Here is a 23,496-nt window from a genome sequence, read left to right as displayed (position 1 = left end):
GTGATCACTAATTAGCTGACTGAACAGCTAAAAGAGTCGTATGTTAGAAAGATCATGTAGAAACAGCAGCAGCATTGTGGCAAATGTTCATATCTACATATTCTGATTCTTTGTTTTCATTGAAGCTGGTCATGATGAGATTCATCTGGGTGCTCTGAGGAGTGGCTGAAACATGGAAAAACGAGTCAACACAAAACAGGAAGACGGAGTAAAGGGGCAAAGGTAGCTACTGAGCACATGATCTACGCTATGTTTCTTGAAGATGTTGCATATCTGTTCTGTGCACCATCTTTCCAATAGTTTAAAGGTGTTGCTATCCTCACATGTGAGATGAGTTGCTGTGTAACATTCTACATCACATAGCTCCTTATTAGTAGAGACTTTTAACTGTTATTTTGTCATGCTTTCAGGGGAGCTGTACATAGTTCAAGCACTTGGAAATAATAGCTTCTGTGTTTGTGCAGCAGATACAGTATATCAGTCATGAGCATTATCATATTGCACATTTGTGTGATCAATCAATTTAGAGGACAAAGGAAACAATATGGCAAAAGATTAAGGATATCCCTACAATATGTCTATAGATATCCCTACGACACGTCTATAAATATCCCTACAACACGTCTATAGATATCCCGGTAACACTTTACGGTAAGGGTACATGAATCATCATGAATTTATGCACGAATTAATCCATGATTTATGTATTACTTCATTCCTTAATATCTCATGAATCATCATCAATTTAGATGAGTTTATAGTTTATCATTCATGACCTAATACATGAACAACACATCAACTAAAACATTAAGTATGGTGGGCACATCATTATGATTTTACATTTATTAGGAATGATCATGATGATTTCCTTTTCTGCCAAAAATGTGGTCATCACTTCTCAAATTCTGATTTGAACACAACTTGCAGTTGATTTGCAGTTCTCTAAACACATGCCATTGTTCACACTTTAGTTGAGGGGCCACAAACATAATGAAATCATGAGTAATTAACCTTATATTCATGTAATAATGATGATCATACTTAAGAAATCATAAATCAGAATGATGTACCCACCATAACTAATGCTTTAGTTGATGTGTTGTTCATGCATGAGGTCATGAATGAGAGACTTTGAACTCACGTCAATTCTTGATGATTCATAAGATATAAAGGAATGAAGTAATGCATAAATCATGAATTAATTCATGCATGAATTCATGATAAATCATGTACCCTTACCGTAAAGTGTTACCACTATCCCTACATCACGTCTATAGATATCCCTACATCACGTCTATAGATATCCCTACATAACTTCTACAGATATACCTACATCACGTCTATAGGAAATAATTGTTGTTTTTTTACACCACAGGCCTCCATCACCTGTGCCCACTTGTGTGTCCATGAAGAGTGACCGGTCAATGGATCCCCCACATAACCTTCAAACATGATGATGGCACAGATGGATCAAGGCAAGTCCATAAAACACTTGCATAAAACACTCACAGAATGAGTACTTTGTGACTGGATACCAGCAAACATTTACATTGAGCATGTCAGTGTTTAACTGGTTCTTATAAATGTCTATTCATATGATGGTTTGTGTGTGTCATTTGAAAACAAAATACCATTTTGAGAAGAAATAACATTGTTTTGAATGTAAACTTTCATTTTGCAGGAGAATTGAGGGGTTTTGCCCATTGTGTGTGTGTGTGTGTGTGTGTGAGAGAGAGTGTGTGTGTGTGTGTGTGTGTGTGTGTGTGAGTGTGTTTTTTAATTTGTGAGAGGAGTTCTGAGAGTATGAGGCGTGCTTTCAGAAAATATGTAAACAATCGAGAAAAACTGAATTTTGCACCACAGCTCATTCCATCATGAGAGGCCTCCATCACCTGTGCCCACTTGTGTGTCCATGAAGAGTGACCGGTCAGAGGGTCGTGACAAAAACTTCCAACATGATGAGGTCACAGATGGATCAAGGCAAGTCCATAAAACAGAGCAGGTGATATGGAATCAGATGCATTCTTTATTTACCCTGGGAAAGACTCAGTTAGTGGATGGGAATCCCCCATGATGCATCACTCACTGTACTGCCATGTAGATCAGGGGTCAGGTACCTTTTAGGCCATAAATACCAAATATATGTTAAGAACCATATAGTTACTTTGATGATTTTCGAGTTCAAGTAGTTTATTGGTCCGTGTATGATTCATTCATTCATTTTTACATTTCCATTTCACCCATTTAAATTTAAAAGGGTGAAACCGCTTCCGTGTAAGATGCTCTTGTGTTTCCTCGGGTATCGGCTTTTTCTCCTCTCCTCGTTCTTACCCCCTCTGGTGGATTATAGTGCCCCACTCCGCCCCTGCCTCTCTCCTCTCCTCGTTCTTACCTCCTCTGGTTGCAATTAGAGAAATGAGATGTACTCGATGACGTCGAGCTTTGAACGATTTCCGGGGCACGAGCTGGAGGCAGCAATCATAGACATAATATACATAGACGCCGCATCGACCGCTGCTCCCTACTAGCGCTGACGAGATTTGGAGCCGCCATCTTGGACCGGTCATCCACTCCACTCAGTGTAATCTGTTTGGCCGGTGCAATGAGCTGTCAGCACACTTAATTAATCATATCTCACTGAATACCGAACAGATTTTCACGCGGTTTTTTTTGCTGCAAAGGTCATACATGTAGCTATGATACAGGCCACATTGTTCGAAAATACAAAATACAACCAATAGTACGGTAATGTTAAATCTTACTTGTGAAAAGTAAATCCCCCGAGTATGGTCCGCCGATTTGAGCAGGAACATGCTGCACAGTGCTGTCATCTTGTGTTTTCTGCTGCAACGCAATGAGGAGTATGACCGGTCCAAGATGGCGGCCGCATTTCTTGTTTCCAGCAGCCAATGCGGCGTCTATGTATATTATGTCTATGGCAGCAATAGGATACACGTATCCCGCCCCTTCCACAGCCAAAAGTTAACATGTGAATACATCCTTTACCCACAAAGACATGCATGCACAACTAATGGAAGTCTATTTGTGAATACATCGTGGCAATCATGTGATGTGTTGTGAATACATCGTGGCAATCATGTGATGTGTTGTGAATACATCGTGCCAATCATGTGGTGTGTTGTGAATACATCAGAATACACGTCAGTGTTGTGCCTGAACGCGTTCATTGAACGAAAGTTCATGAACTCGTTCATATTTTGAGCGAACGTCAACTGAACGTACTGTATTACTGCCTGGTGAACGTTACTGTGAACTCGTTCACTCTGGTGTCTGTGAACAGCACGCTCTCTCAGTTTAACTTTGTTCAATAGGGTGCCAGATTTTTATATTTCTTCTAAATCCCGGCTAAAACACACCGTAAACAGGCCTTTTAATATGGCAGCTGGTAGGCCACCATTTCTCAAACTATGGGCCGCGATCACAACGTGGACAATGCTGGTCTGCGGAGTGAAATTATTCCTGGGGCATCGTCTGATAATTTGCTGCGCAATTGATCAAGGAACCGTGGACAGAAAAAAAAACAAGTTTCTGCAATTAGTTGGAAATACTTGTTAATTTGGTGTCATCAAACATAGAGGCATACAATTAAGTTGTGGTATGAGCTTTTATTCAATGCATGCGTGTGCCGTGCACGTCTGCACGAGAAGCCATTCAATAACGTTGGTAGCAAAGCTCTGCCTCAACCTATTGGAAGGCAATTTAATTATGAAACGGCATTTAATAGAACAACTGGGATTTATGCAACTTCCATAAAAATCAGAGCACAGACTATATAAACCACTGTCTAGCATTAAGTATTAAAGTCAAATTTGAATATAACGAGGCCAAAAGCTATTAATTAGTCTTAGTTAAAGATAGTTAAAGATCTCCAGATCAGTGATTTACGCCCATCTGATCCACCATTCACAAAAGCTGGTATTGTGTTTCCTGAATCCTTACATTCAGGCATTCAAATGAAATGTATTAAATAGCATATAAATATTCTACCAGTGTATGATGCTTGCATGAGTGAAACATCCCAAAACAATGGCACCCATATAATTGCAGTTGTTTTGAGAAGTATTTTTCATGCAAGCATCATGCAACCATGCAAAAACAATGAAACTATTGTAGGCCTAATTATATTTTGCATGAATAAAGCAGTACTCTGATGTGCATGTTTTCACAAACTGTTTTGAAGTGCATGTATAGCAATATAGTATAAAAATAATTGTTAAATGTTGTGAATAATTGTGTGAATTGTGAATCATTACAATTTGATGGGGGGTGGGAGGAGGGGGTGGGTTCATGTGGGTGGGCCCTATGAGCCCAAAGTATGGACCTTGACTGGGCCTCAGGTCAAAGAAGTTTGAGAAAGGCTGACGTAGACGACAAAGCAGCAAGGAGGCATCGTATGATCATTTAAACAAGTTTTATGACAAGGTCAGTGAGGATGGGAAAAATCGTACATTTCTGTGCAAACTTCAAAAAGAAAATCCGCACTTCAGTCACATCCACAGCAAACCTGAAACGGCACATTGAACTGAAGCACCCGGCTAGCCTTCCAAGGTATGTGCAAGCCAATAAAAAATCAAAAGACAGTCAAGACAGATCCTCAACTCCAGATCCAAATGAATTGTGTTCTATATGGGCTGTGGCTAGCCTGGGTTTCCAATGCTGCCTTGCGCACAATTTTATTCACGTCTAGGCAGCCTGGATTCCATGGACTTCATTTTCACCTCATCAAAGGAACCAATCACAGAACGGAGGAGGGACAGCAAGACGATGTCGACACACTGATGCAAATAATTTTATATGACCGTTTCTTGCCCCAGACTAGATGGAGGCTTAGCCACATTTACATTGAGAGAGTATTCTCTTTCTTCCTTTGATCTATTCAATGCAGATGTAGGTGTGAAATGCTCCCCACTGGCTGGGCACCATGTGCTCCTACCATCTGTCCACAATCTCCTCTGTTCTGTCTTTGGGTTAGACAAAGACCTTAGGGTTAACTTTAGCTGAATCAGGGGCGGAGCTTGAGGGGGTGCGGGAGGTGCGGCACGTTCCCGGCCCGGGGCCCGCAGGGGTAAGGTGGGACGGGCCTCTCCCATGACAGGGAGTTATGACTCACGGTTGCTGAACTCCTCCGGGAGGCCGGAGGAGTTATGACTCACGGTTGCTGAAAAGTTTTGAAATTTACTTTGATGATTTAGTAGGTGTAAAATATTGAATAAAATGTTCTGCTGTATGACTGGCTTTATTTTAACTCTTATATTCAACTTTACGACGTGCAAATTTACAAAATTGTATGGATCGACGATATTGTCTCCTACAGGCGTCGATGAGAGAACACTTACACTTACATGATTTTGGTTTCGATTTTCTAATTGGAGTAAGTCTTTGTGACAACACGTCATGATACATTTGATAATGTTTGATCGTTGTTTTGGTATGAAACATCTTTTACGTAGCCTAATGAATAGGCCTATGCGCTCCACTCACTCAAACCTCCTCCACACACCCAGAACCAGACTCAGGACCATGGGAGATAGGGCCTTCACACACACACACACACACACACACCTCCACATACCCAGAACCAGACTCAGGACCATGGGAGATAGGGCTTTCACACACACACACACACACCTCCACATACCCAGAACCATGGGAGATAGGGCCTCTGTGCTGCCGCCCCACGTCTGTGGAATGCCCCCCCCCCCGACACCTTGAGGGCACCACAATCCACTGACTGTTTTAAAAAAGGTCTTAAGACATTTCTTTTTAGCAAAGCTGTTGGTCCCCTTTAGAGTTTTTTTTAAAACCTTTTCTTTTTCCTTAAACTGCTCATCTTTTTGTTTTGAACCTGTAGCACTTTGAGATCTATGATGAAAAGTGCATTATAAATAAAATGTATTATTATATTATTATTTAGTTTACCATCTGGGCCTGTTGATGTATGCAGTGCAGCATAAAACAAGAGCTTCTCAGAGGGTACCCTAAAGTGCCTGTGTACAACTGAGGCATTGGCTGGCACATCACATAAACTGTGTCATATTAAGGCCAGCGGTGACTTGGACATTGTGGACCAGTCTTTCTTTCCCCTCCCCCTCGTTGGGATGTAGCCACTACAACACTCAGAATGCTTTCTTAGTTGTTCAGCCAGTGAAATAAGTTATTTAAAAAATGTCCCTTTGTGTCAGGCAGGTATATAAACAATTTCGAGGCAGAACGCAACAGACAGATTCCATGCTTTCTTGGTTGGTTCGCCACGCTAAAATATTCAGATACTTTTTTCATATTTTCAATTTTCTTTTTCAGAAAAAAAGGGGGGGCATGTATGCTCCAAAATACACAAAAGACCATTAACCAATTAACCGCCCTAACTTCTATGGTGAATCACTGCAGCACCTGCAGAATGTGACGGTAGCCTATGTAAATGATTTAGCCTGCATTCCTTGAGAAATCTATGATTACAATGTCTGTGGAGAAGTCTCCACTGTGGATATCAATCCTGAGGAAAACAACTCCACCTTCTGGTGACAAAAAAAACATGTATACAGATTTAGAAGCGAAAGTAAAAACGTCAATGCGATCGGAATACCAGGAAGGAAGACGAAGGGGGAGCAATACGCTCAACAAGTAAAGCTTTTAATATAGCCTAGGTTATGAAACATAGTCATTGCCAGTTTGTCTACGAAGTTAGGTTGTTAATGAACCTATAACATGTAGGCTAACACATCTTATCGGGAAATGGGTGTCTGTTAGTAAGTAGCCTAGGCTATTTCCAATGGCGAACGAGACGAACTAAAGGTGGGTGTTGAGCTTCTTCTATGGATAAATCATTAGCAGTGTGTTGCACGAACTCGTTTTACAAGAGTGCACTTGATAAATGAGCTGGGACTGAACATTTACAACTTTTGTGTTTCATGACCTTGGTGTCCAGTCTTAATCATGTGCGCGTTCCACAGTAGCCTGCTGTTTGCATACGAGGAAACCATTTAGCGCACAGGTGCACAGGCTCAGCCTCCATTTTAGGCTGAATAGGCCCACAGGTAGGCTACATTGTACAGAATCTTTAAGTAAGATTATGCAAAACTACTGCACTGGTTGTCTTGATATTCGGTGGGAATATGGGCCTCAAATGATGGATGGATGATGGATTTTTTGATGATGGATTTTTTTGCTAGGTCACCAGATGCGTCGTCATAAGTGGCCGCTTAGATTAGATGGAACTTTGTCATTGTGCGGAGTACAGAGACAACTGAATGTAGCGTCTAACCAGTGCAGAAAAGCAGTAGACAGAGTACATTTGAAGGAATGATTTAGGTCAGTGGTTCTCAAACCACTTTTTCAAGCCCCACTTCACCCCATCCACCCAGTAAAATGGTGACAGCCAAATATCTTTTGGGTTCCAAGTTACATTTCCCGTCTCGGTCCGCTGTATTGGATGTTATTTTAATTCATATGTTGGTCTGTTTATGACTCTTATGTTTGTGTGTGGCTGTTTTGTTTTGAATCTATGATATTCCTTATATCATAAAAGAAAGGCATAATTAAAGATAGGCACAATCTTTTTTTATTTATTATTATTATTTCCTCCTGTTCCTGGCGCCCCACCTGTCATGTCTCTATTCCCCACTAGTGGGGCCCGCGCAGCACTTTGAGAACCACTGGGCTAGTGCAATGTGAACAGTATAACACATAGTGCAGTATAAACAGTATAGACAGACAGCTAAGTATGGCTAAGTAGCCTACAGTAAGGACATTTGCAGTATATTAACAGTAGCATTATAAGAGCAGTTTAAATATGGCTATGTGCAGTATATTAACAGTAGCATTATAAGAGCAGTATAAATATGGCATACAAACATATATATATATCTTAAATCTAGATATGCATACACAAACACATATATATCTAAACCCTAATGCCAAAGAGTTGTATGTTAGAAAGATAATGTGAGAACAGCAGCATTGTGGCAAATGTTTGTACATATTCTGATTCTTTGTTTTCATTGTAGCTTGTCATGATCAGATTCATCTGGGTGCTCTGAGGAGTGGCTGAAACATGGAAAAACAAGTCAACACAAAACAGGAAGACGGACTAAAGAGGCAAGGGTAGCTACTGAGCACATGATCTAGTTGCATATCTGTTCTTTGCTAACCATCTTTCCAATAGTTTAAAAGTGTTGCTATCATCACATGTGAGATGAGTTGCTGTGTAACATTCTTTATTACACGGCCCTTCATAATGCTGCAGAATGCTCCATTCACTTGAATGGGCCTTCCCAACGTTCAGTGGTCTGCTAATTCTCGATAACAGACCGCTGTCAAGGAAAATAGGTTTTGTGCTTCTATTTCACGTCTCTACAACACGTCTATAGATATCCCTACAACACGTCTATAGATATCCCTACAACACGTCTATAGATATCCCTACAACACGTCTAGAGATATCCTTACAACACGTCTATAGGAAATGATTGTTGGTTTTCATACCACAGCTCATTCCATCATGAGAGGCATCCATCACCTGCGCCCACTTGTGTGTCCATGAAGAGTGACGAGTCAGAGGATCGTTACATAAACTTCAAACATGATGAGGGCACAGATCGATCAAGGTAAGGCCATAAAAACACTCATAGAATGAGCACTTTGGGACAGGATGGTTGATAATGTTCACAGCTTACAGTATAATGAAAACAGTTATCAATTTATCATTACACGGCTCTTCATAATGCTGCAGAATGCTCCATTCACTTCAATGGGCCTTCCCAACGTTCGGTGGGCTGCTAATTCTCAATAACAGACCGTTGCTAAGTATAACAGATATCACATAGGTCCCTTCAGGGCAGAACAAGACCCCTCCGCTGCGTGTCGGGGTCCGGTTCGCCCTGTCGAGACCTATTTCCCGATAATGACCGGCGTTCTATACATTATCCCTTACGCATTGCATAGCTCCTACTACAGCTACTTTAAGAGAGAAAAAGTAAAGGCTTTTAATTGTTGTTTTGTCGTGCTTTCAGGAGAGCTGTAAATGGTTCTTGCACTTGTAAATAATAGCTTCTGTGTTTGCACAACAGATATATCAGTCATGAACATTATCACATTGCACAGCAGAACAGATATATCAGTCATGACAAAAGAAACAATATGGCAAAAGATTAATGACTTGACTTGACATGACTTGACAATATGGCAAAAGATTAAGGATATCCCTACAACATGTCTATAGGTATCCCTACAACACGTCTATAGATATCCCTACAACACGTCTATACTGTAGATACCCCTACAACATGACCATAGATATCCCTGCAACACCTCTATAGATATCCCTACAACACGACTATAGATATCGCTACAACACCTCTATAGATATCCTTACATTACGCCCATAGATATATCCCTACAACACGTCTATAGATATCCCTACAACACGTCTAGATATCCCTACAGCACGTCTAGAGATATCCTTACAACACGTCTATAGATATATCCCTATAACACGTCTATAGATATCCCTACAACACGTCTATAGATATCCCTACAACACGTCTGATGTGGTTTGTGTTTCTACAACATGTTGGCACCAAACTTAATTTCTGTCATTAAACGAAACAAGCTAAGCGTTTTCTCCATTGTCAACGTGAACTACCAGTATGTTCAAGCAGTGACATGTGGTTTAATGCATGGGTTAACGTGACGTGAGTCAGACAGAAGATGGGCCACTACATCTGTGTCATTCTTTTTGATGAAATGGTCTTTGCACACTTCATCCTGTCGTCTGCCCCGGCTCTAACCTCAAGTGTTTTAGCCTGTAGCCTTTACTTTTCACAAACCTTGTGAGCGTGCAAACCCAAATGCTGTGACCTCGCGCCAAATGTTTTTATTGGTTTGTTAAGTACAAACAGGCGAGTTATGAGAGATAATTTGTTCTCTTCACACAAAAAGATCTTGGAATGAGATGGCCAACTGTAGTTGCATTTAATCCACTGTCTATAATAGCCTAATTTAGAGATAACTTTTTTTTTTAACCAACTACGGACAACTTTGATCGGTTAAGGTTGATACGGTCAACCATCGGTCAAACAGTCATCGATTAACATCCCTAGTGTGTGTGTGTGTGTGTGTGCCTGATCATGCGCTGGACAGAGCTGCTGTGGATTGTAGGTAATAGTGATGTGCGGGTTCACCTGTGACCAGTCCTATCACCAGTGAAGCTGGACGAGTCAGAAAGTGACAAAGCACAGTTCACTTTCAACATTGACATTTTCTTGCTCTTATTCTCTTTCAAAACAAACAAACACACACACACACACTCTCTCTTTCACACACACACACTGTCACGTTTTCAGAGAGTGGGACTCAGGTTTAGATATGACAAACACCCAGAATTGACTCAGATGAGATTTATTAACAGAGACAAAAAACAGAGCTTCCACAGTCCTGAGGGTAATCCACAGGGAACACACTGGGCCAATCTTCAACAGAAAGCAGCCTTCAGTCACTTGAATGGGCCTTCCCAACGTTCAGTGGTCTGCTAATTCTCGATAACAGACCGTTGCTAAGTATAACAGACCGCTGTCAAGGAAAATAGGTTTTGTGCTTCTATTTCACGTCTCTACAACACGTCTATAGATATCCCTACAACACGTCTAGAGATATCCTTACAACACGTCTATAGGAAATGATTGTTGGTTTTCATACCACAGCTCATTCCATCATGAGAGGCCTCCATCACCTGCGCCCACTTGTGTGTCCATGAAGAGTGACGAGTCAGAGGATCGTTACATAAACTTCAAACATGATGAGGGCACAGATCGATCAAGGTAAGGCCATAAAAACACTCATAGAATGAGCACTTTGGGACAGGATGGTTGATAATGTTCACAGCTTACAGTATAATGAAAACAGTTATCAATTTATCATTACACGGCTCTTCATAATGCTGCAGAATGCTCCATTCACTTCAATGGGCCTTCCCAACGTTCGGTGGGCTGCTAATTCTCAATAACAGACCGTTGCTAAGTATAACAGATATCACATAGGTCCCTTCAGGGCAGAACAAGACCCCTCCGCTGCGTGTCGGGGTCCGGTTCGCCCTGTCGAGACCTATTTCCCGATAATGACCGGCGTTCTATACATTATCCCTTACGCATTGCATAGCTCCTACTACAGCTACTTTAAGAGAGAAAAAGTAAAGGCTTTTAATTGTTGTTTTGTCGTGCTTTCAGGAGAGCTGTAAATGGTTCTTGCACTTGTAAATAATAGCTTCTGTGTTTGCACAACAGATATATCAGTCATGAACATTATCACATTGCACAGCAGAACAGATATATCAGTCATGACAAAAGAAACAATATGGCAAAAGATTAATGACTTGACTTGACATGACTTGACAATATGGCAAAAGATTAAGGATATCCCTACAACATGTCTATAGGTATCCCTACAACACGTCTATAGATATCCCTACAACACGTCTATACTGTAGATACCCCTACAACATGACCATAGATATCCCTGCAACACCTCTATAGATATCCCTACAACACGACTATAGATATCGCTACAACACCTCTATAGATATCCTTACATTACGCCCATAGATATATCCCTACAACACGTCTATAGATATCCCTACAACACGTCTAGATATCCCTACAGCACGTCTAGAGATATCCTTACAACACGTCTATAGATATATCCCTATAACACGTCTATAGATATCCCTACAACATGTCTAGATATCCCTACAACACGTCTGATGTGGTTTGTGTTTCTACAACATGTTGGCACCAAACTTAATTTCTGTCATTAAACGAATCAAGCTAAGCGTTTTCTCCATTGTCAACGTGAACTACCAGTATGTTCAAGCAGTGACATGTGGTTTAATGCATGGGTTAACGTGACGTGAGTCAGACAGAAGATGGGCCACTACATCTGTGTCATTCTTTTTGATGAAATGGTCTTTGCACACTTCATCCTGTCGTCTGCCCCGGCTCTAACCTCAAGTGTTTTAGCCTGTAGCCTTTACTTTTCACAAACCTTGTGAGCGTGCAAACCCAAATGCTGTGACCTCGCGCCAAATGTTTTTATTGGTTTGTAAAGTACAAACAGGCGAGTTATGAGAGATAATTTGTTCTCTTCACACAAAAAGATCTTGGAATGAGATGGCCAACTGTAGTTGCATTTAATCCACTGTCTATAATAGCCTAATTTAGAGATAACTTTTTTTTTTAACCAACTACGGACAACTTTGATCGGTTAAGGTTGATACGGTCAACCATCGGTCAAACAGTCATCGATTAACATCCCTAGTGTGTGTGTGTGTGTGTGTGTGTGTGTGTGTGTGTGTACCTGATCATGCGCTGCACAGAGCTGCTGTGGATTGTAGGTAATAGTGATGTGCGGGTTCACCTGTGACCAGTCCTATCACCAGTGAAGCCGGACGAGTCAGAAAGTGACAAAGCACAGTTCACTTTCAACATTGACATTTTCTTGCTCTTATTCTCTTTCAAAACAAACAAACACACACACACACACTCTCTCTTTCACACACACACACTGTCACGTTTTCAGAGAGTGGGACTCAGGTTCAGATATGACAAACACCCAGAATTGACTCAGATGAGATTTATTAACAGAGACAAAAAACAGAGCTTCCACAGTCCTGAGGGTAATCCACAGGGAACACACTGGGCCAATCTTCAACAGAAAGCAGCCTTCAGTCACTTGAATGGGCCTTCCCAACGTTCAGTGGTCTGCTAATTCTCGATAACAGACCGTTGCTAAGTATAACAGACCGCTGTCAAGGAAAATAGGTTTTGTGCTTCTATTTCACGTCTCTACAACACGTCTATAGATATCCCTACAACACGTCTATAGATATCCCTACAACACGTCTAGAGATATCCCTACAACACGTCTAGAGATATCCTTACAACACGTCTATAGGAAATGATTGTTGGTTTTCATACCACAGCTCATTCCATCATGAGAGGCCTCCATCACCTGCGCCCACTTGTGTGTCCATGAAGAGTGACGAGTCAGAGGATCGTTACATAAACTTCAAACATGATGAGGGCACAGATCGATCAAGGTAAGGCCATAAAAACACTCATAGAATGAGCACTTTGGGACAGGATGGTTGATAATGTTCACAGCTTACAGTATAATGAAAACAGTTATCAATTTATCATTACACGGCTCTTCATAATGCTGCAGAATGCTCCATTCACTTCAATGGGCCTTCCCAACGTTCGGTGGGCTGCTAATTCTCAATAACAGACCGTTGCTAAGTATAACAGATATCACATAGGTCCCTTCAGGGCAGAACAAGACCCCTCCGCTGCGTGTCGGGGTCCGGTTCGCCCTGTCGAGACCTATTTCCCGATAATGACCGGCGTTCTATACATTATCCCTTACGCATTGCGTAGCTCCTCAATACAGCTACTTTAAGAGAGAAAAAGTAAAGGCTTTTAATTGTTGTTTTGTCGTGCTTTCAGGAGAGCTGTAAATGGTTCTTGCACTTGTAAATAATAGCTTCTGTGTTTGCACAACAGATATATCAGTCATGAACATTATCACATTGCACAGCAGAACAGATATATCAGTCATGACAAAAGAAACAATATGGCAAAAGATTAATGACTTGACTTGACATGACTTGACAATATGGCAAAAGATTAAGGATATCCCTACAACATGTCTATAGGTATCCCTACAACACGTCTATAGATATCCCTACAACACGTCTATACTGTAGATACCCCTACAACATGACCATAGATATCCCTGCAACACCTCTATAGATATCCCTACAACACGACTATAGATATCGCTACAACACCTCTATAGATATCCTTACATTACGCCCATAGATATATCCCTACAACACGTCTATAGATATCCCTACAACACGTCTAGATATCCCTACAGCACGTCTAGAGATATCCTTACAACACGTCTATAGATATATCCCTATAACACGTCTATAGATATCCCTACAACACGTCTATAGATATCCCTACAACACGTCTGATGTGGTTTGTGTTTCTACAACATGTTGGCACCAAACTTAATTTCTGTCATTAAACGAAACAAGCTAAGCGTTTTCTCCATTGTCAACGTGAACTACCAGTATGTTCAAGCAGTGACATGTGGTTTAATGCATGGGTTAACGTGACGTGAGTCAGACAGAAGATGGGCCACTACATCTGTGTCATTCTTTTTGATGAAATGGTCTTTGCACACTTCATCCTGTCGTCTGCCCCGGCTCTAACCTCAAGTGTTTTAGCCTGTAGCCTTTACTTTTCACAAACCTTGTGAGCGTGCAAACCCAAATGCTGTGACCTCGCGCCAAATGTTTTTATTGGTTTGTTAAGTACAAACAGGCGAGTTATGAGAGATAATTTGTTCTCTTCACACAAAAAGATCTTGGAATGAGATGGCCAACTGTAGTTGCATTTAATCCACTGTCTATAATAGCCTAATTTAGAGATAACTTTTTTTTTTAACCAACTACGGACAACTTTGATCGGTTAAGGTTGATACGGTCAACCATCGGTCAAACAGTCATCGATTAACATCCCTAGTGTGTGTGTGTGTGTGTGTGCCTGATCATGCGCTGGACAGAGCTGCTGTGGATTGTAGGTAATAGTGATGTGCGGGTTCACCTGTGACCAGTCCTATCACCAGTGAAGCTGGACGAGTCAGAAAGTGACAAAGCACAGTTCACTTTCAACATTGACATTTTCTTGCTCTTATTCTCTTTCAAAACAAACAAACACACACACACACACTCTCTCTTTCACACACACACACTGTCACGTTTTCAGAGAGTGGGACTCAGGTTTAGATATGACAAACACCCAGAATTGACTCAGATGAGATTTATTAACAGAGACAAAAAACAGAGCTTCCACAGTCCTGAGGGTAATCCACAGGGAACACACTGGGCCAATCTTCAACAGAAAGCAGCCTTCAGTCACTTGAATGGGCCTTCCCAACGTTCAGTGGTCTGCTAATTCTCGATAACAGACCGTTGCTAAGTATAACAGACCGCTGTCAAGGAAAATAGGTTTTGTGCTTCTATTTCACGTCTCTACAACACGTCTATAGATATCCCTACAACACGTCTAGAGATATCCTTACAACACGTCTATAGGAAATGATTGTTGGTTTTCATACCACAGCTCATTCCATCATGAGAGGCCTCCATCACCTGCGCCCACTTGTGTGTCCATGAAGAGTGACGAGTCAGAGGATCGTTACATAAACTTCAAACATGATGAGGGCACAGATCGATCAAGGTAAGGCCATAAAAACACTCATAGAATGAGCACTTTGGGACAGGATGGTTGATAATGTTCACAGCTTACAGTATAATGAAAACAGTTATCAATTTATCATTACACGGCTCTTCATAATGCTGCAGAATGCTCCATTCACTTCAATGGGCCTTCCCAACGTTCGGTGGGCTGCTAATTCTCAATAACAGACCGTTGCTAAGTATAACAGATATCACATAGGTCCCTTCAGGGCAGAACAAGACCCCTCCGCTGCGTGTCGGGGTCCGGTTCGCCCTGTCGAGACCTATTTCCCGATAATGACCGGCGTTCTATACATTATCCCTTACGCATTGCATAGCTCCTACTACAGCTACTTTAAGAGAGAAAAAGTAAAGGCTTTTAATTGTTGTTTTGTCGTGCTTTCAGGAGAGCTGTAAATGGTTCTTGCACTTGTAAATAATAGCTTCTGTGTTTGCACAACAGATATATCAGTCATGAACATTATCACATTGCACAGCAGAACAGATATATCAGTCATGACAAAAGAAACAATATGGCAAAAGATTAATGACTTGACTTGACATGACTTGACAATATGGCAAAAGATTAAGGATATCCCTACAACATGTCTATAGGTATCCCTACAACACGTCTATAGATATCCCTACAACACGTCTATACTGTAGATACCCCTACAACATGACCATAGATATCCCTGCAACACCTCTATAGATATCCCTACAACACGACTATAGATATCGCTACAACACCTCTATAGATATCCTTACATTACGCCCATAGATATATCCCTACAACACGTCTATAGATATCCCTACAACACGTCTAGATATCCCTACAGCACGTCTAGAGATATCCTTACAACACGTCTATAGATATATCCCTATAACACGTCTATAGATATCCCTACAACACGTCTATAGATATCCCTACAACACGTCTGATGTGGTTTGTGTTTCTACAACATGTTGGCACCAAACTTAATTTCTGTCATTAAACGAAACAAGCTAAGCGTTTTCTCCATTGTCAACGTGAACTACCAGTATGTTCAAGCAGTGACATGTGGTTTAATGCATGGGTTAACGTGACGTGAGTCAGACAGAAGATGGGCCACTACATCTGTGTCATTCTTTTTGATGAAATGGTCTTTGCACACTTCATCCTGTCGTCTGCCCCGGCTCTAACCTCAAGTGTTTTAGCCTGTAGCCTTTACTTTTCACAAACCTTGTGAGCGTGCAAACCCAAATGCTGTGACCTCGCGCCAAATGTTTTTATTGGTTTGTTAAGTACAAACAGGCGAGTTATGAGAGATAATTTGTTCTCTTCACACAAAAAGATCTTGGAATGAGATGGCCAACTGTAGTTGCATTTAATCCACTGTCTATAATAGCCTAATTTAGAGATAACTTTTTTTTTTAACCAACTACGGACAACTTTGATCGGTTAAGGTTGATACGGTCAACCATCGGTCAAACAGTCATCGATTAACATCCCTAGTGTGTGTGTGTGTGTGTGTGCCTGATCATGCGCTGGACAGAGCTGCTGTGGATTGTAGGTAATAGTGATGTGCGGGTTCACCTGTGACCAGTCCTATCACCAGTGAAGCTGGACGAGTCAGAAAGTGACAAAGCACAGTTCACTTTCAACATTGACATTTTCTTGCTCTTATTCTCTTTCAAAACAAACAAACACACACACACACACTCTCTCTTTCACACACACACACTGTCACGTTTTCAGAGAGTGGGACTCAGGTTTAGATATGACAAACACCCAGAATTGACTCAGATGAGATTTATTAACAGAGACAAAAAACAGAGCTTCCACAGTCCTGAGGGTAATCCACAGGGAACACACTGGGCCAATCTTCAACAGAAAGCAGCCTTCAGTCACTTGAATGGGCCTTCCCAACGTTCAGTGGTCTGCTAATTCTCGATAACAGACCGTTGCTAAGTATAACAGACCGCTGTCAAGGAAAATAGGTTTTGTGCTTCTATTTCACGTCTCTACAACACGTCTATAGATATCCCTACAACACGTCTAGAGATATCCTTACAACACGTCTATAGGAAATGATTGTTGGTTTTCATACCACAGCTCATTCCATCATGAGAGGCCTCCATCACCTGCGCCCACTTGTGTGTCCATGAAGAGTGACGAGTCAGAGGATCGTTACATAAACTTCAAACATGATGAGGGCACAGATCGATCAAGGTAAGGCCATAAAAACACTCATAGAATGAGCACTTTGGGACAGGATGGTTGATAATGTTCACAGCTTACAGTATAATGAAAACAGTTATCAATTTATCATTACACGGCTCTTCATAATGCTGCAGAATGCTCCATTCACTTCAATGGGCCTTCCCAACGTTCGGTGGGCTGCTAATTCTCAATAACAGACCGTTGCTAAGTATAACAGATATCACATAGGTCCCTTCAGGGCAGAACAAGACCCCTCCGCTGCGTGTCGGGGTCCGGTTCGCCCTGTCGAGACCTATTTCCCGATAATGACCGGCGTTCTATACATTATCCCTTACGCATTGCATAGCTCCTACTACAGCTACTTTAAGAGAGAAAAAGTAAAGGCTTTTAATTGTTGTTTTGTCGTGCTTTCAGGAGAGCTGTAAATGGTTCTTGCACTTGTAAATAATAGCTTCTGTGTTTGCACAACAGATATATCAGTCATGAACATTATCACATTGCACAGCAGAACAGATATATCAGTCATGACAAAAGAAACAATATGGCAAAAGATTAATGACTTGACTTGACATGACTTGACAATATGGCAAAAGATTAAGGATATCCCTACAACATGTCTATAGGTATCCCTACAACACGTCTATAGATATCCCTACAACACGTCTATACTGTAGATACCCCTACAACATGACCATAGATATCCCTGCAACACCTCTATAGATATCCCTACAACACGACTATAGATATCGCTACAACACCTCTATAGATATCCTTACATTACGCCCATAGATATATCCCTACAACACGTCTATAGATATCCCTACAACACGTCTAGATATCCCTACAGCACGTCTAGAGATATCCTTACAACACGTCTATAGATATATCCCTATAACACGTCTATAGATATCCCTACAACATGTCTAGATATCCCTACAACACGTCTGATGTGGTTTGTGTTTCTACAACATGTTGGCACCAAACTTAATTTCTGTCATTAAACGAATCAAGCTAAGCGTTTTCTCCATTGTCAACGTGAACTACCAGTATGTTCAAGCAGTGACATGTGGTTTAATGCATGGGTTAACGTGACGTGAGTCAGACAGAAGATGGGCCACTACATCTGTGTCATTCTTTTTGATGAAATGGTCTTTGCACACTTCATCCTGTCGTCTGCCCCGGCTCTAACCTCAAGTGTTTTAGCCTGTAGCCTTTACTTTTCACAAACCTTGTGAGCGTGCAAACCCAAATGCTGTGACCTCGCGCCAAATGTTTTTATTGGTTTGTAAAGTACAAACAGGCGAGTTATGAGAGATAATTTGTTCTCTTCACACAAAAAGATCTTGGAATGAGATGGCCAACTGTAGTTGCATTTAATCCACTGTCTATAATAGCCTAATTTAGAGATAACTTTTTTTTTTAACCAACTACGGACAACTTTGATCGGTTAAGGTTGATACGGTCAACCATCGGTCAAACAGTCATCGATTAACATCCCTAGTGTGTGTGTGTGTGTGTGTGTGTGTGTGTGTGTGTGTACCTGATCATGCGCTGCACAGAGCTGCTGTGGATTGTAGGTAATAGTGATGTGCGGGTTCACCTGTGACCAGTCCTATCACCAGTGAAGCCGGACGAGTCAGAAAGTGACAAAGCACAGTTCACTTTCAACATTGACATTTTCTTGCTCTTATTCTCTTTCAAAACAAACAAACACACACACACACACTCTCTCTTTCACACACACACACTGTCACGTTTTCAGAGAGTGGGACTCAGGTTCAGATATGACAAACACCCAGAATTGACTCAGATGAGATTTATTAACAGAGACAAAAAACAGAGCTTCCACAGTCCTGAGGGTAATCCACAGGGAACACACTGGGCCAATCTTCAACAGAAAGCAGCCTTCAGTCACTTGAATGGGCCTTCCCAACGTTCAGTGGTCTGCTAATTCTCGATAACAGACCGTTGCTAAGTATAACAGACCGCTGTCAAGGAAAATAGGTTTTGTGCTTCTATTTCACGTCTCTACAACACGTCTATAGATATCCCTACAACACGTCTATAGATATCCCTACAACACGTCTAGAGATATCCCTACAACACGTCTAGAGATATCCTTACAACACGTCTATAGGAAATGATTGTTGGTTTTCATACCACAGCTCATTCCATCATGAGAGGCCTCCATCACCTGCGCCCACTTGTGTGTCCATGAAGAGTGACGAGTCAGAGGATCGTTACATAAACTTCAAACATGATGAGGGCACAGATCGATCAAGGTAAGGCCATAAAAACACTCATAGAATGAGCACTTTGGGACAGGATGGTTGATAATGTTCACAGCTTACAGTATAATGAAAACAGTTATCAATTTATCATTACACGGCTCTTCATAATGCTGCAGAATGCTCCATTCACTTCAATGGGCCTTCCCAACGTTCGGTGGGCTGCTAATTCTCAATAACAGACCGTTGCTAAGTATAACAGATATCACATAGGTCCCTTCAGGGCAGAACAAGACCCCTCCGCTGCGTGTCGGGGTCCGGTTCGCCCTGTCGAGACCTATTTCCCGATAATGACCGGCGTTCTATACATTATCCCTTACGCATTGCGTAGCTCCTCAATACAGCTACTTTAAGAGAGAAAAAGTAAAGGCTTTTAATTGTTGTTTTGTCGTGCTTTCAGGAGAGCTGTAAATGGTTCTTGCACTTGTAAATAATAGCTTCTGTGTTTGCACAACAGATATATCAGTCATGAACATTATCACATTGCACAGCAGAACAGATATATCAGTCATGACAAAAGAAACAATATGGCAAAAGATTAATGACTTGACTTGACATGACTTGACAATATGGCAAAAGATTAAGGATATCCCTACAACATGTCTATAGGTATCCCTACAACACGTCTATAGATATCCCTACAACACGTCTATACTGTAGATACCCCTACAACATGACCATAGATATCCCTGCAACACCTCTATAGATATCCCTACAACACGACTATAGATATCGCTACAACACCTCTATAGATATCCTTACATTACGCCCATAGATATATCCCTACAACACGTCTATAGATATCCCTACAACACGTCTAGATATCCCTACAGCACGTCTAGAGATATCCTTACAACACGTCTATAGATATATCCCTATAACACGTCTATAGATATCCCTACAACACGTCTATAGATATCCCTACAACACGTCTGATGTGGTTTGTGTTTCTACAACATGTTGGCACCAAACTTAATTTCTGTCATTAAACGAAACAAGCTAAGCGTTTTCTCCATTGTCAACGTGAACTACCAGTATGTTCAAGCAGTGACATGTGGTTTAATGCATGGGTTAACGTGACGTGAGTCAGACAGAAGATGGGCCACTACATCTGTGTCATTCTTTTTGATGAAATGGTCTTTGCACACTTCATCCTGTCGTCTGCCCCGGCTCTAACCTCAAGTGTTTTAGCCTGTAGCCTTTACTTTTCACAAACCTTGTGAGCGTGCAAACCCAAATGCTGTGACCTCGCGCCAAATGTTTTTATTGGTTTGTTAAGTACAAACAGGCGAGTTATGAGAGATAATTTGTTCTCTTCACACAAAAAGATCTTGGAATGAGATGGCCAACTGTAGTTGCATTTAATCCACTGTCTATAATAGCCTAATTTAGAGATAACTTTTTTTTTTAACCAACTACGGACAACTTTGATCGGTTAAGGTTGATACGGTCAACCATCGGTCAAACAGTCATCGATTAACATCCCTAGTGTGTGTGTGTGTGTGTGTGCCTGATCATGCGCTGGACAGAGCTGCTGTGGATTGTAGGTAATAGTGATGTGCGGGTTCACCTGTGACCAGTCCTATCACCAGTGAAGCTGGACGAGTCAGAAAGTGACAAAGCACAGTTCACTTTCAACATTGACATTTTCTTGCTCTTATTCTCTTTCAAAACAAACAAACACACACACACACACTCTCTCTTTCACACACACACACTGTCACGTTTTCAGAGAGTGGGACTCAGGTTTAGATATGACAAACACCCAGAATTGACTCAGATGAGATTTATTAACAGAGACAAAAAACAGAGCTTCCACAGTCCTGAGGGTAATCCACAGGGAACACACTGGGCCAATCTTCAACAGAAAGCAGCCTTCAGTCACTTGAATGGGCCTTCCCAACGTTCAGTGGTCTGCTAATTCTCGATAACAGACCGTTGCTAAGTATAACAGACCGCTGTCAAGGAAAATAGGTTTTGTGCTTCTATTTCACGTCTCTACAACACGTCTATAGATATCCCTACAACACGTCTAGAGATATCCTTACAACACGTCTATAGGAAATGATTGTTGGTTTTCATACCACAGCTCATTCCATCATGAGAGGCCTCCATCACCTGCGCCCACTTGTGTGTCCATGAAGAGTGACGAGTCAGAGGATCGTTACATAAACTTCAAACATGATGAGGGCACAGATCGATCAAGGTAAGGCCATAAAAACACTCATAGAATGAGCACTTTGGGACAGGATGGTTGATAATGTTCACAGCTTACAGTATAATGAAAACAGTTATCAATTTATCATTACACGGCTCTTCATAATGCTGCAGAATGCTCCATTCACTTCAATGGGCCTTCCCAACGTTCGGTGGGCTGCTAATTCTCAATAACAGACCGTTGCTAAGTATAACAGATATCACATAGGTCCCTTCAGGGCAGAACAAGACCCCTCCGCTGCGTGTCGGGGTCCGGTTCGCCCTGTCGAGACCTATTTCCCGATAATGACCGGCGTTCTATACATTATCCCTTACGCATTGCATAGCTCCTACTACAGCTACTTTAAGAGAGAAAAAGTAAAGGCTTTTAATTGTTGTTTTGTCGTGCTTTCAGGAGAGCTGTAAATGGTTCTTGCACTTGTAAATAATAGCTTCTGTGTTTGCACAACAGATATATCAGTCATGAACATTATCACATTGCACAGCAGAACAGATATATCAGTCATGACAAAAGAAACAATATGGCAAAAGATTAATGACTTGACTTGACATGACTTGACAATATGGCAAAAGATTAAGGATATCCCTACAACATGTCTATAGGTATCCCTACAACACGTCTATAGATATCCCTACAACACGTCTATACTGTAGATACCCCTACAACATGACCATAGATATCCCTGCAACACCTCTATAGATATCCCTACAACACGACTATAGATATCGCTACAACACCTCTATAGATATCCTTACATTACGCCCATAGATATATCCCTACAACACGTCTATAGATATCCCTACAACACGTCTAGATATCCCTACAGCACGTCTAGAGATATCCTTACAACACGTCTATAGATATATCCCTATAACACGTCTATAGATATCCCTACAACACGTCTATAGATATCCCTACAACACGTCTGATGTGGTTTGTGTTTCTACAACATGTTGGCACCAAACTTAATTTCTGTCATTAAACGAAACAAGCTAAGCGTTTTCTCCATTGTCAACGTGAACTACCAGTATGTTCAAGCAGTGACATGTGGTTTAATGCATGGGTTAACGTGACGTGAGTCAGACAGAAGATGGGCCACTACATCTGTGTCATTCTTTTTGATGAAATGGTCTTTGCACACTTCATCCTGTCGTCTGCCCCGGCTCTAACCTCAAGTGTTTTAGCCTGTAGCCTTTACTTTTCACAAACCTTGTGAGCGTGCAAACCCAAATGCTGTGACCTCGCGCCAAATGTTTTTATTGGTTTGTTAAGTACAAACAGGCGAGTTATGAGAGATAATTTGTTCTCTTCACACAAAAAGATCTTGGAATGAGATGGCCAACTGTAGTTGCATTTAATCCACTGTCTATAATAGCCTAATTTAGAGATAACTTTTTTTTTTAACCAACTACGGACAACTTTGATCGGTTAAGGTTGATACGGTCAACCATCGGTCAAACAGTCATCG

General features: G+C 41.3%; 1 protein-coding gene across 50 annotated transcripts in view; it reads left to right on the top strand.

Annotated features, from left to right (window-relative positions):
* Positions 1 to 1,379: 1,379 nt before the first annotated feature.
* LOC121689800 (protein NLRC5-like) overlaps positions 1,380 to 23,496 on the top strand; it is a 187,196-nt gene continuing 165,079 nt past the window's right edge. For 19 of the 50 annotated variants that reach the window (XM_042069926.1, XM_042069959.1, XM_042069954.1 and 16 more), the window contains exons 1-9: positions 6,563 to 6,813; positions 8,025 to 8,121; positions 8,508 to 8,624; positions 10,719 to 10,835; positions 12,992 to 13,108; positions 15,204 to 15,320; positions 17,415 to 17,531; positions 19,688 to 19,804; positions 21,900 to 22,016. In XM_042069926.1, the coding sequence (XP_041925860.1) occupies positions 8,072 to 8,121; positions 8,508 to 8,624; positions 10,719 to 10,835; positions 12,992 to 13,108; positions 15,204 to 15,320; positions 17,415 to 17,531; positions 19,688 to 19,804; positions 21,900 to 22,016 (869 nt within the window). In that variant the 5' untranslated portion in view covers positions 6,563 to 6,813; positions 8,025 to 8,071. Of the gene's footprint in view, positions 1,476 to 6,558; positions 6,814 to 6,968; positions 7,056 to 8,024; positions 8,122 to 8,507; positions 8,625 to 10,718; positions 10,836 to 12,991; positions 13,109 to 15,203; positions 15,321 to 17,414; positions 17,532 to 19,687; positions 19,805 to 21,899; positions 22,017 to 23,496 lie in introns of those variants that run through there. The other 31 variants (XM_042069970.1, XM_042069930.1, XM_042069948.1 and 28 more) reach the window with 15 other exon arrangements.

The sequence above is a fragment of the Alosa sapidissima genome, chromosome 18 (assembly GCF_018492685.1).
Source record: "Alosa sapidissima isolate fAloSap1 chromosome 18, fAloSap1.pri, whole genome shotgun sequence".
Classification (NCBI taxonomy): Eukaryota; Metazoa; Chordata; class Actinopteri; order Clupeiformes; family Clupeidae; genus Alosa; species Alosa sapidissima.
Note: the sequence above shows the minus strand (reverse complement) of the source record. Positions and strands in the feature narration are given on the sequence as shown.